The 12,901-nt window shown below is 43.3% G+C and overlaps 1 protein-coding gene across 1 annotated transcript in view; it reads left to right on the top strand.

Moving 5' to 3' along the window:
• LOC109309602 (probable ATP-dependent RNA helicase DDX60) overlaps positions 1–12,901 on the top strand; it is a 92,454-nt gene that overhangs the window by 13,427 nt on the left and 66,126 nt on the right. Inside the window, exons 9-14 of the mRNA XM_019534344.1 lie at positions 415–567; positions 1,708–1,810; positions 4,038–4,153; positions 5,598–5,770; positions 10,086–10,338; positions 11,215–11,378. Coding sequence (XP_019389889.1) covers positions 415–567; positions 1,708–1,810; positions 4,038–4,153; positions 5,598–5,770; positions 10,086–10,338; positions 11,215–11,378 — 962 coding nt within the window. The remainder of the gene's footprint in view (positions 1–414; positions 568–1,707; positions 1,811–4,037; positions 4,154–5,597; positions 5,771–10,085; positions 10,339–11,214; positions 11,379–12,901) is intronic.

The raw sequence follows: 12,901 nt of genomic DNA, 5'->3' as shown, positions 1-12,901 counted from the left end.
CCTTTCTGTATCCAGTCAAAAACTTCAATCTTCTTGCATGCAACTTAAGCAAGCAAATGTGAATCAAAAGTACTGGGAAAATTGAAAATTATTGGCTTGTTATGATACCATCCATTGTTCTTCGGGAGTAAAAAGAAGTTGTGCTCATGCTTTCTGGTCCTGGTCTTCAGCTGTAAGACTAGGCCCTGCATCTGTTTTCTGTGTACTGACCAATATGTTTTCCATGCTACATTTAGCTATCTTACATATATATCCAAAGTGATAAAAAATTGTAGTGTACCTCTTGTTCTTGTAATATAAAGAGATGTCAAGATTAAGCCTCAGGATTCTAGTTGCTGTCTATGGTGATGCAATTTCTGTCTCAGATAATTTTGTTTCATTGTAAAATCTTAGTTTTTGTTTTTTTATGCACAGGCTTAGATTTGGAATTGGGTAAGGACCTGAAGACTGAATACCAATATCTCTGGGACACTGTGACCACACTAGCTGCCAAGTGTAATTTTGGAGATGCTTTCCCAGTGCGACACACTTCACAGCCATTCCTTGAAGAGAAACACGAAGTGAAAGGTACTAGTAACTCTAAAAACACAAGCACTAAAAGCAAACTTGCAATAATTGGTGTTTATAAAATACTCTGTATATTCGAGTGCTGTGCAATTATAAGCTAATTGGTTCTGCTATATTCTGCTCCTTCAAATTGAAGCCCCAATTTGTGGATCTTTTTTGCTCTCACTGGTATTGGTGACGAAACTCCCTTCTGATGCTAAACAGTATGTGATCAGTACGCAAGCATATCCTGGCCTTATTTAAGTCAGTTCAAGTTTTGCCACTGACCCCAGTGAGACTAGGATTTTATCTTATGTGTTTGATTTTTAGCCCAGAACTGGCTATTTATGCTCAGTAAAAGGGATGGAGCAACATCCTTACCTTTGTGTAGGCACTGTGATAGACAACAATAAACATGTCACTTGAAGATCCTGTCACAAGCCTTAGCATAGGGCTGTAAGAGGGTGGAGGTGGACCAGGGGAATATGCCAAGAGGAGCTATGGTATATAGTGCTGTGAAGATTTCATGCTGTGTTATGGCCATAGGGTAACCATCATGAGTGATGGTAATTTAAACATAACTCTTTGGCTTTGTGATTTACACAGGGACCATGACACCCACAACTGGGGATACATGGTTGGCTTAAAGACATTTTATTTGAACTACCTTATTGATAGCAAGAATTGCATAGATTTTTACCTAACATTCTGAAATATAAATATAAATGTTTTCAGGAAGTAGAATAAAAGCCAAAACAAAATCCCATTGAAGTCATTTGATTTCAGTAACCTTATGGTTAGCATTATGGGGAAATGTTTGCCTGTATTCTTTTATTGCAGAGCTCCTCTGTCAGGGCTTTTGTCACACCTTTCTTCTTCTAAGTTGCTAGCAAAGAATAATCACTTGCATCTAGTGTCATGGGGAGACACAATAGGAAAAAAGACTCTTGTTTACCCCAGTTAGGGAATACATGTATGGCCTTTCATATTCAGGCTCATAAAATTAGTGTCATGCTGCCATCATATTAAATACTCTTAATTGGACAAATTCTATATTACTTGTTACAAATTGAGATATAATACTCATAACAAACATTTGAAAGAAATTCACAGAATATGTGTACAACTTTTCATTGACTTTTCTTTACATTTTCTCCAAAGACTCTAAGGAAGAAATTCCCAAAATAGGGCTTATCCCACTGAAATCTGATGTTATCAAAGATTATGCTGGAGCTGTCTTGGAAGACTTGCCTTTTTTAAACAGGTACATTATTTAAATCTGTCTGGAATTAAGGGGATTTTTCTTCAGCACCTTGCACCTGGTTTCATCATTTATACTTATGTCAAGTGAGCATATCAGAGCTGACAAAGTACATCATTGCTACATCATCTGACAAAGCACCTTCTGCCTGACTTCTGACTAATATGGCTAACCATCTCTAGCTATCGTTCTGGTTGTGCAACATTTTACATCAACTAACATTGGTATAACTATTAACAGGATATGCAGGTCAAGGGTAAACAGCTTCATTCCGACTCCACGGTGTATTCATTTTGTAGTTGCTGAGCCTATGCAGTTTGTTTTTGGAGGGACCAGTCCTTATCCATTGAAAGTAAATTGTAAAACTCTAATTGACTTCAGTGGAAATGCACATTTATGCTGTATACATTATTTAAAAATACATTGAATAAAATTAGAGGTAGTCTACATGTTTTTGGATGGAATACTTTAACCATACAAATGGTTTTCTATGGAGTACATCTCCACACAAATCTCCACCCAAAGCAAAGATGGATTGCAAAGTTACTCCATGCAGGGAAGCTACCTCAACTCAGTGTATGAAGTAGCTGTTTTATCTTCAAAGAAATTGTCTAAATGGAAGACCCCTGTGACAGTAGATTCTGTCTTGCTTCTTCCTTGGCTGGACTCAGCCACCTGAATTCCCATACAGGTGTGTTCAATGCCATTCAGAGTGCACTACTCCTGTCATGAACCCCAAAATCTAGCCTTTTTCTCCCATTAAATTATCCAATGGAATCTTGTTGTTTTCACTGGATTTGCCCATTGTACAGGAATACAACAGGTGCCAAATAACATGACTTCAAGCACTCAGATAATATGGATGTACATCTATTACAGAGTGTTTCTATAATTTATGTATATACAAAACAGTAAGCAACTCTTCACTGAATTGAAAGGAATTAAGGGATGGGGTTTTATGTAATTCATTAGTAATTCTTATTGAAACAACGGGGATATCCAACTCTTAGAGCAGAATGAAGTAATGGAAAATGAGGTACATGCTGCAGAAAAGTTAAGAAAAATATACAGTTGGGAATATTTTGACTGTATATTCACAGTCATTACATTGGCCACCATGGTCCCCATGCTTTACCTGTGGTAGGTTAGAGTGCTAAGTCTTGTGTTGTGTCAGGGTTGACTATGTAGTTTTCTCAGACGTTAGGCAAGGGATTTGTATAGGATGATCCTTCCTCAGGTAGGGGGTTAGACTAGATGATCAATGGAGGTTCCTTCCAGCCCTGCTTCTCTATGATTCTATGAAAATGCTCTCTGCAGTATTCTTACTACTCTTCTAGTCAGCATTCACTATTTCAGTAAGGGTCTATTTTATAATTAGGTGGTACAACAAACTCTACCTCTATAGGCAACTATAGCACCCTCTCATGTTTAACCCAACACTGCCCTGTCTTTGCCTGGTATCACTGGGCCACCTTTGTCTGACTCAATCTTTAACTGATACCACCTTTAAACAGAACATCTCTACCTTGGATTGACACACTTTCTCCATAGACAGGACTCTCTTACTCTCCCCCAGTAAGCAGCCCTTAGCCAGGGCTCTCAGTCATCACCTTCACACTCAGGCCTCTCTCTTGGGCTTGTAGTTTCCTGTCATAAGTCAACTGAACCAAACATTCAGTGCCTTCTCCAGGCACCCACAGTGGCTTCCCTACTCCTCATTAAAGTCATCTCATGCATTGCAGCTGAATATAAAGAAAAGCATCAATGCAATGACTAACCCCCACTCACAATACGTGTACAACCCAAGTAAAACCCCACCACTACTGGCTGGTTGTCCCAAACAGCCCCTCAGGGTTATATTACTAACTGCAATTTGCAGTTTCTAGTCACCATCCTATAGTCTTCCCTCAGAGAGCTACTCTGTTTGCTATAGTCTAGGTCAAACTGACTCCTAAGCCTAAGAGTCAAATTTACATAGTCCAAAGCTCCACCCCTTCCAGTTACCTCACCTCTCTGTCTCCTACCAGGGCACAGGGATTCTTTATTCCATCATCAGAAGTCTGGAGCTCTGCAATTTTCAGCCTTAAAGTGAAGGCTGAATGTCTCTGCTTGAGTAACTGGGATAGGACTATTACAGTGAGCATAATATTAGTTACATAGGAGGAACTAGAAAACCAAAAACTAGTAATAAATATCACATATATACATATATACTGTATGTATTTTTCAGTGATGATCCTGCAGTTATTTCACTTATTAAAGAAAAAGAATTTGATGAACTTCGGCATTGGCATTCAGGCAAACCCCTCAGTGATGATTATGACAGAACACCATGCAACCATGATGGTAAAGAAAACAAAAACTATTTGTCTAGTTTGATAGAACTTGAGTGTTGTCAAGTTGTCAAGATTGTCATGGCTTAAGGGAAAAAACATTTTGAGAGAATTATTCAAACACTGTATAAATTTGTGTCAAATGGAAGTTATTACATTGATTAGTCTATTTATATTAAATATATTTTGCATGATTACATTAATCTACTTGGAATAATTATAACAAAATCAAAGCTTCAAGAAATTTTTAATGAGGCCCCTTTTATAGCTATGCAGATTTTGCACAGGTACAAAGTTGCACACAATCCACTTGTACAAATTTCCACACAATTTGGAATGTACACATGGAGATTGGGTAACTTTATATTATGCTATGCAAATATTCTGTTTTCTGTGCAAAGATGCAAGGCCACATTTTGCCATTTAAATAGCATTCTATTTCTCCAGTCATGTTTTTGAATGAGACTAGCCATGACACTTGTATCTCATGCAGAGCTGAATTCTGTAGGAATATGTTAAATGCTTTGAGCATGTCTATCATATAGATTGGGGAAATTGGAGAGGAGAGCCACTGTTGCCCTAGTCCACAGGGCAGCTACAAGAATATCACCTGAAGCCAAATCAAATGGAGAGCATGCCTGTGTAGTGACTTTTTAGCACTCTAGCTAGGGATGTGTGAACATGTGTAAAGCCCTCATAGCACTATATTTTTCTAGTACTACTACATGTCCTGCTACATTTATAGTGCTACAAATGCATATCTGGTTGCAGAAGAGCAGCTCTCCCTTGCAACTTGTAGTGCTTTGCAGGAAGCACTATGAATTGCAATAATCCCAACAGAAGTTCACTGTTGGGTCTGGGAGTCAGGGATTCCAGCTTATTGCTGCGAGTCTGCACCCTGATCTTGGTAGCAATGCCACTCTCCCCTCCAGACTGGACTCTGTTTTCAGAATGGGAAGGGGGAAAGGGAGCAGATGGAACTTGTTCTTAGGGTTTCCCAGCTGGTGCTGGAGGGTAGGATCGGTGCCAATGTGTGTGTGGGGGGCCCCTCCAATTCACTCACCCCACCCTCCAGTGCTGGCTGAAAAAATCCCAGACCAAACTCCCTACACTCCCTTCCCCCACTTCCATTCTGAAAACAGTGACAGGCTGGGAGCTCCACAGTTGCAAGTTACAGAACACACTCTGTTTTGGAGCAAATTCATCTGAACCCTTATAAAATGTGGGTTTAGATTTTCACAGGATTGGACCCTTTTAAAGTGGTATTTAGCCATTCACTTCTGTTTGGTCATGGCTGTAGACACCTTTCTGGGGCCAGATCAGGTGAAAAGTATCACTTCTGTCTGCACCCTCTGTCCACAATGTAAGTCACCTGTATATTTTTGGAGTGCTTCTCCAAAACCCAACTTTGTCGCTTTCAGTGGTTGTAGAAAAAAGCATAATTTTATTTGTTGTAGCAAAATCCAAAGACCCATTGGAAATAAGAGGTATACAGAAACTACAGCGTTTTTACAGACTTTATGGAAGATCGCTGGAAGGGAACATTTCCAAGACAGTTGTGACCCAGACAGATGTGCCATTGGTGCCAACAAGCACTAATGTAGCTGTCAGAAAAAAGAAAAAATCACATGTAAGTATGTTTGAATTGCTTTCTGCTGTATCTGTTCTTTCTTGCTGTCTATGCTAAGGTTTTTATTTTGGTTGCTGATGCTTTGGGCAAAAAAGTACTTCCTGGAATTTTCTTATTTTCGTTCATAAGTGATTCTTATTGAAAGTATGAAACCATAGTTGCATCTGCATTTAACTTGTTATTGTTATAAACCCACTTTTATCATTGTCTAGGAATGTAAATAAGTACATGAGTTTGAAATTGAAGGAGTAAAAGGTAAGAGAAGTGTGTAACAACAAAAGTGGCTTTTAAAATAAGTATTTGAATGAGTATCAAAAATAAATTTAAGGGATGGTTAGCTTTTTTATAGAACTCTTTCATAAAAAAACACTTGGAAAATTGAATGAGGATTTTGATGTTAATTTTCTTTGTTTGCTGTTGATTTTCAGTTTGGGTAAATATGCTATTTTAAACTGTATTGACCCCATCTACATCAAACACAGTCACAAAAATCATGTAGAAAAGGTAAGAGTCCTATATGAAGATTAAAGACCTGAAAAATACAGGAGTGTGACATGTTTGTATTTTTGGCTGAAGTGTTTGTAGATGAAATTTATGTCAGTATGATATATTTGAATATCATGTTGTGGCTCTTGGCAATATTTTTGCACGTTCAGTCTTATGCTGTGATTTGGATACATTGCTGATTAGACTAAGATTTGAGAAAGCAAAAGGGAACACTCAGAAGTACAGCCCACCACTCACAAATACAGCCCAGCCTAGACTGATGAGCAGAACATATACACAGGTAAGCAACAGGGGCCAGGGCAATGCTGTGATTAGGAGGCCAGTGCACACATCCACAGGAGGCCTCAAATGCCTCTACACAAACGCTCATAGTATGGGAAACAAGCAGGAGGAATTTACTCCCCTGCTAGTTGACACCAACCCAGACGTAGTGGGGCTCACTGAAATGTGGTGGGACCCAACGCATGACTGAGCAGTGAATATCAAGGGTCTAAAGGCTGTACAGGAGGGACAGGACAGGGAGGAAAGGCGGGGGTGTGGCAGTCTACATTAAGGAGGAATACACATCCTCACCAGGTAGCACAGAGTCAGAGGAGGGGCACACGGAAGTGCTCTGGGTTAGAATACAAGGCAATCAAGGGGAAAGGGACTTAACGGTGGGGGTCTACTACAGACCACCCAGCCAAGGGGAAGAGCTAGACCAGGAATTCTTAAGTCAGCTCACGGAGGTAGTTAGGTCAAAGGACGTGGTCATCATGGGTGACCTGAACTTTCCAGACATCTGCTGGGAAGAGCAGACAGCCAGGTCTGACCACTCACATAGGTTCCTAGCCCAAACGCAGGACCTCCATCTAACCCAGGAGGTGCACAGCCCCACCAGGGAAGACGTCTTGTTGGACCTGGTGCTGGCCACGAGTGACGACCTGGTGAGGGGGCTGCAGGTGCTCAACCACCTGGGCGACAGTGATCATCGCCTGCTGGAGTTTACCATCCAGCGCAAGGTGGCAAAGGTGTGCAGCAAGGCAGTAGCCCTAGATTTCAGGAGGGCAGGCTTCATTGAGCTAAGGAGAATAGTCAGGGAAGCACTGAGGTCTCGGAGGGGAGGGGAGCCAGGTGTCCAAGAAGAGTGGTTGCTCCTTAAAGAGATGATCCTCCAAGCCCAAAGGGAGGTAATCCCAACACAGATCAAAAGGGAGCAGGAGGGCACAAAAGCCCCCATGGCTCACCAAAACCATCCGGGAATGTCTTCTACCTAAAAGGGAGGCGCACACCCAATGGAAGAGAGGGGCCATCACCAGGGAGTGCAATACTGTGGTTGCTCAGGGGTGCAGGGGGGCAGTCAGGAAGGCCAAGACGGAGATGGAACTGGGACTAGCTTCCTGGATCAAGGACAACAAGAAGTCCTTTTTTAAATACATAGGGGGGCAAAAAGAAGGTACCGGATAACGTGGGGCCCCTGCAAAACACACTAGAAAATTTGGTCATCACACCAGACGACAAAGCTAACTTATTTAACATCTTCTTTGCCTCCATTTTCCTGAGCAGGGACCAGATCAGCCCCCTCACCGGGCCCCCTCAGGCCCCAGGGGAGCCGTACCCATGCCAAGGGTCAGGGAGGATCTAGTCAGGGAACTTCTGGAGGGACTGGATGTATTTAAATTACCTGGTCTGGACGATCTCTGCCCCAGAGTGCCGAGGGAATTAGCTGAGGTCATTGCGGGACCTCTGGCATGGCTTTATGAGCACTCGTGTTGCTCTGGTGTGGTGCCAGAGGACTGGAAGAGGGTCAATGTGGTTCCCACCTTCAAAAAAGGGAGAAAGGAGGACCTGGGGAACTATAGGCCAGTTAGTCTTCCCTCAATCCTGGGTAAGCTGTTTGAGAGAATTATTCTGGCACATGTCCATGAGGGGCCAGCGAGGGAGATTATGCTTAGGGGTAACCAACACGGGTTCATTAGAGTCAGGTCCTGTCACACCAAACTGGTGGCCTTCTACGACCAGGTCACCAAATCCTTAGATGCAGGGGTAGCAGTCAACATAGTCTTTCTGGACTTTCAGAAGGCCTTAGACACTGTCTCTCACCCCGTTCTCATTAAAAACCTGGGGGACTGTGGTGTTGACACCCACACAGTCAAATGGGTCGCCAACTAGCTGAAGGGCTGCACCGAGAGAGTGGTGGTGGATGGGTCATTTTCGACTTGGAGGGATGGCGGCAGTTGGGTTCCACAGGGCTTGGTCCTTGGGCCTGGACTGTTAAACATCTTCATCAGTGACTTGGACAAGGGGGTAAAAAGCACCCTGTTCAAATTTGCTGATGACACTAAGATGTGGGAGGATGTGAGCACATTAGAAGGAAAGAATAGGTTACACTAGGACCTAGACAGGTTACAGGGGTGGGCAGATGAGAATAGGATGGGATTCAACACTGACAAGTGTAAGGCGATGCACCTGTGGAGGAAGAACCAGCACCATACCTACAGGCTGGGGAACTCCCTTCTTGTCAGTGCAGAGGCAGAAAAGGATCTTAGAGTCATCATTGATGCCAAGATGAATTTAGGCAGGTAGTGTGGGGATGCAGTCAGGAAGGCCAACTGCACCTTGTCATGCATCCACAGATGCATCTCAGGTAGGTCCAGGGAGGTGATACTCTCCCTCTATGCGGCACTGGTCAGGCCGCAGCTGGAGTACTGTGGAGTACCGCACTTCAGGAGGGATGTGGACAACATGGAGAGGGTCCAGAGGAGAGCTCTACGAGGAAAGGCTACAAGACCTGAACCTGTTCAGCCTCCACAAGAGAAGGCTGAGGGGGATCTAGTGGCCTGTTACAAACTAGTCAGAGGGGACCAGCAGGCATTGGGGGAGTCCCTGTTCCCCCATGCACTACCAGGAGTGACTAGAAATAACAGTCACAAGCTGCCAGAGGGTAGATTCAGACTAGACATCAGGAAGCGTTACTTCACTGTCAGGGTGGCTAGGATCTGAAACCAACTTCCAAGCAAAGTGGTGCTGGCTCCCACGCAGGGGGTCTTTAAGACAAGGCTTGACAGTCACCTTGCTGGGGTCGTTTGACCCCAGTACTCTTTCCTGCCATTGTAGGGGGTCAGACTTGATGTTCTGCTCAGGTCCCTTCCAACCCTACTAACTATGAAACAGTAGTTTGTTTTTGTTTTGAGAAAATAACACTAAATACTCCAAATTCTAAAAGTTCTTTGCTTTAGAAATAGTAGTTTTTGATTTTCCTATATTAGTAATAAAGATAGTCTACTTTGATCTGATCCTGCCAGTATTATCCCCTATTAAAAGGGTGACTACATGCAGTTTCTGACTTCCCAGGATATATAGATTACAGATCAAGTCCAGATCAAATGTCCACTGTAGTTCACAAGAATCCTTTATGGAGCATTGGATTAGGTCCCATATTATTTTCAATTTACTGAGAAACAAGGTAATTTTTCAGACTTAAAAATAAATCCCTGCGAGTTAAGACTCAGACCTCCCACTTATTCATTTTGCATGTCTCTAGCATTCTTACATAAATAAAGGTTTTTTCATTTACATTTAGTATGAGGTACTGAGTGAGCCTATTTTGTAGAAGATGTAGTAGTGTTTACAAATACAATTTGCACAGCATTCTGTACTATTTTAAATAAAATTCCTAACAAAACACAAGGACATGAAGTAAAGTCCTATAATCATTACTTCAACTTGACTTGGGCAATACTCCCATTTACTCCCAAGGATTGGGATCAGCTAGTACACCTTTTGTTTTTATTGTGTTTTAAAACATTTTTATTCATTTTTTTGGTAGAAAAGTAAAGCAGAAATAATTGCAGAAGAAAACCAGAAGCGGATAAAAGCTAAGCAGGAAAAGAAAGAACAGGAACAATGGGAGGCCCTGTCTATGTTAATTGAAAAGGAAATTAAAAAAAATGTTGCCTTCGGAATAGACAGACTGGAGAATTTCCTCAAGAAATGTCAGTCTCAATCTGTGAAATTTGCAGCAGAGATGGCAGGATTGCATGTGTGTTTTGAAGTTTGGAAAGAACACTGTGGAAAGCAAGGTATGAGATAAAAGTGCATTCTGAGCCATGGCATCCTACACCATGCCATCTCAGGTGCACTACTGTGACTAAACTGTTCCTAGTACACTTGCTAGCTCGTTTAGAGTAAGCTTAGATATATGTACACTATGCTGCAGTGGGTGCATCTACATATGCACAGTTTATTACATATGCTGTAATTTAGGTTACTGAAAATTACTGTGCATGTCTATACGTGCACAGTACTGCACATTAACTATGGCGACTTATGCCAAGTTGGGCATTAATTTGCTGCCTGCATAATGCAGGTAGCACAGTTACGCCCACTTAGTGACTGCACAGTAAGGCATACGTAGACACCTTACTGCACAGTAGTATTGTATGTATGCTCTGACTTGGGAGCAACTTTGCTCCTAAAACAGAGCACACACAGTGTTACTGCACAGTAACGCCTACATCTGTAAATGCTGGTCTAAAAGCTGCTTACTGCACAGTAAATTACTGCACACTAAGTTACTACTCAGTAAATGCATGTGTAGACACACCCAGTATGTAGTTTAAATATACCCAAAGCTTATTTGTGCAGCAGAGAATACAGAAATAATGAGGTTGGAAGAGTAGTTAGTAAGTGTTCACTTGTTGTTTGTGTAGGTGTAATACTGTTACATGTTCATGATTTCCTCCACTTCTATGACTGGGGTTGCTTGGGCAGCAAGAAGTAGTGTTCTTCAGTAACTTCTGTCATGTAACTCAAGCAAAGAAAAGATCCATGGCCTCACCCGTGGGATTCTGAAAGCCACGTTCTTGGTTGGTTGGACTGGGTCCTCCCAAAACAAACTAAATATGGAAAAGTCCCTGCTGATTTGATCATATATCAACTGCTTTATTTTTTTAAAGGTGAAAAGTCCAAAGATCTAAGTATAGCTGTTCAAGTGATGAGAAGAGTTCACGAGCTTCTTGAAAAATATGAAGACCTATTACAGAAATCACATCAACAAATGTTGGCCAAGTGTCTGAACTACCTTGGATTTGAGAATTTGGCATGCTCTTTATCCAGCCAGGTAATTTTAAAGAATGCAATGAATTTGCCCCAACTGCTTAAGTAATTACATGTTACTCCCATTTTATGAGGGCATGAATAACATTTATAAATGCCTTTTTTTGAGATTATTTATTTGATATCATGCTACAAATTTTGGAAATATATTTTCTTGTCACATGCTACATAGGCAATGTGTCATGATGAGGTAAACAACAGTGTAAAGCAGTACATTGGGAAGTTGATTTAGAAAAGACTACATGCAGATCTGGTGGGTGTAAATCAGGGGCAGGCAATTAGGGGTGCACTGATAGAGATTTTTGGGGGCCGATACCAACAGCCAATATTTAAGGAGGCATATTGGCTGATACCGATCCAATTTCCAATACAGCTACCTCCAGTGTAGTGGAAGGGGAAGGGGGAGGGAAGGAGCTTGGGGGGACAGATCAATGCCCCCTAGGTTGAGGGAGGGGGCAGGGGCAGAGACTGCCCAGGCAGGGCAGGGGGGGTGGAGTGGTGGCTTGTGCAGAGAGGGAAGCAGCTCCTGCCACTGCTTGCAACCTGGGAGGGCACAGGGGTCCCCACTGGACCTATACAGGGCAGGGCGGGCTGCAGCTGGGGCTGTGTGGGGCTCTTCTCAGGGGCTGGGCCTGGAGCAGGTGCTGGTGGAGCTGGAAGGATGTTGCATCCACCCCAAATTTCTCTGTTGCTCTGCTCCCAGTGTTGCTGCCATCAACCATCTGGTGCAGACCCACCTCAATGCCCCACCTCCACCCACGTGCTGGGGAAGAGCTTGAGCTGGAGGGGTTTTGTATATGTGGGGGTATGTGGGAGCAGGGTATGGGTGTGTAGCATTTGTGGGACGTGAGGGAGGGTGAGGGGGGTGTGGGTGAGGGGGGTGTGGGCTCCCCCTACACACTGCCCCCATGGTGCAGCAGCAGCAGGTGGGACAACTCTGGATGCTTATGCTATGTGCAGGCACTGGTCCTTTGGTGGGGTGCAGCTTGGGCCAGTGCTGCACATTGTGGCTTGGGGTGCAGCCCCCACTGGGCAGTCTCTATTGTAGGCAGTACCCACCATCCACTCACAGCCCCTGCACTCACACAGCATGGGAGGGAAGCCCACACACTGGAGCCAGCTGCTTTCTCCACAGGGCTGCATGACACAGGTGGGAAGCCCATTAGGCACAATAGGATATGTTTGGGGGGTGTGTACACACGGGTCCCTCACTCATAGTTTCATGGTTGGTAGGGTTGGAAGGGACCTGAGGAGATCATCAAGTCCGACCCCCTGCCATGGGCAAGAAAGGATGCTGGGGTCAAACGACCCCGGCTAGATGATTGTCTAGCCTCTTTTTGAAGACACCCAGGGTAGGGGTGAGCACTACCTCCCTTGGAAGTTGGTTCCAGCTCCTAGACACCCTGACTGTGAAGTAGTGCCTCCTGATGTCCAGCCTGAATCTACTCTCAGTCAGTTTATGGCTGTTATTCCTTGTTACTCCCAGTAGTGCTTGGGGGAGCAGGGACCTGCTGGTCCCCCTTGGAA

The sequence above is a fragment of the Crocodylus porosus genome, unplaced genomic scaffold (genome assembly GCF_001723895.1).
Source record: "Crocodylus porosus isolate Cpor-Errol unplaced genomic scaffold, CroPor_comp1, whole genome shotgun sequence".
NCBI classification, from domain to species: Eukaryota; Metazoa; Chordata; order Crocodylia; family Crocodylidae; genus Crocodylus; species Crocodylus porosus.
This window is presented reverse-complemented; position numbering and strand designations above follow the sequence as displayed.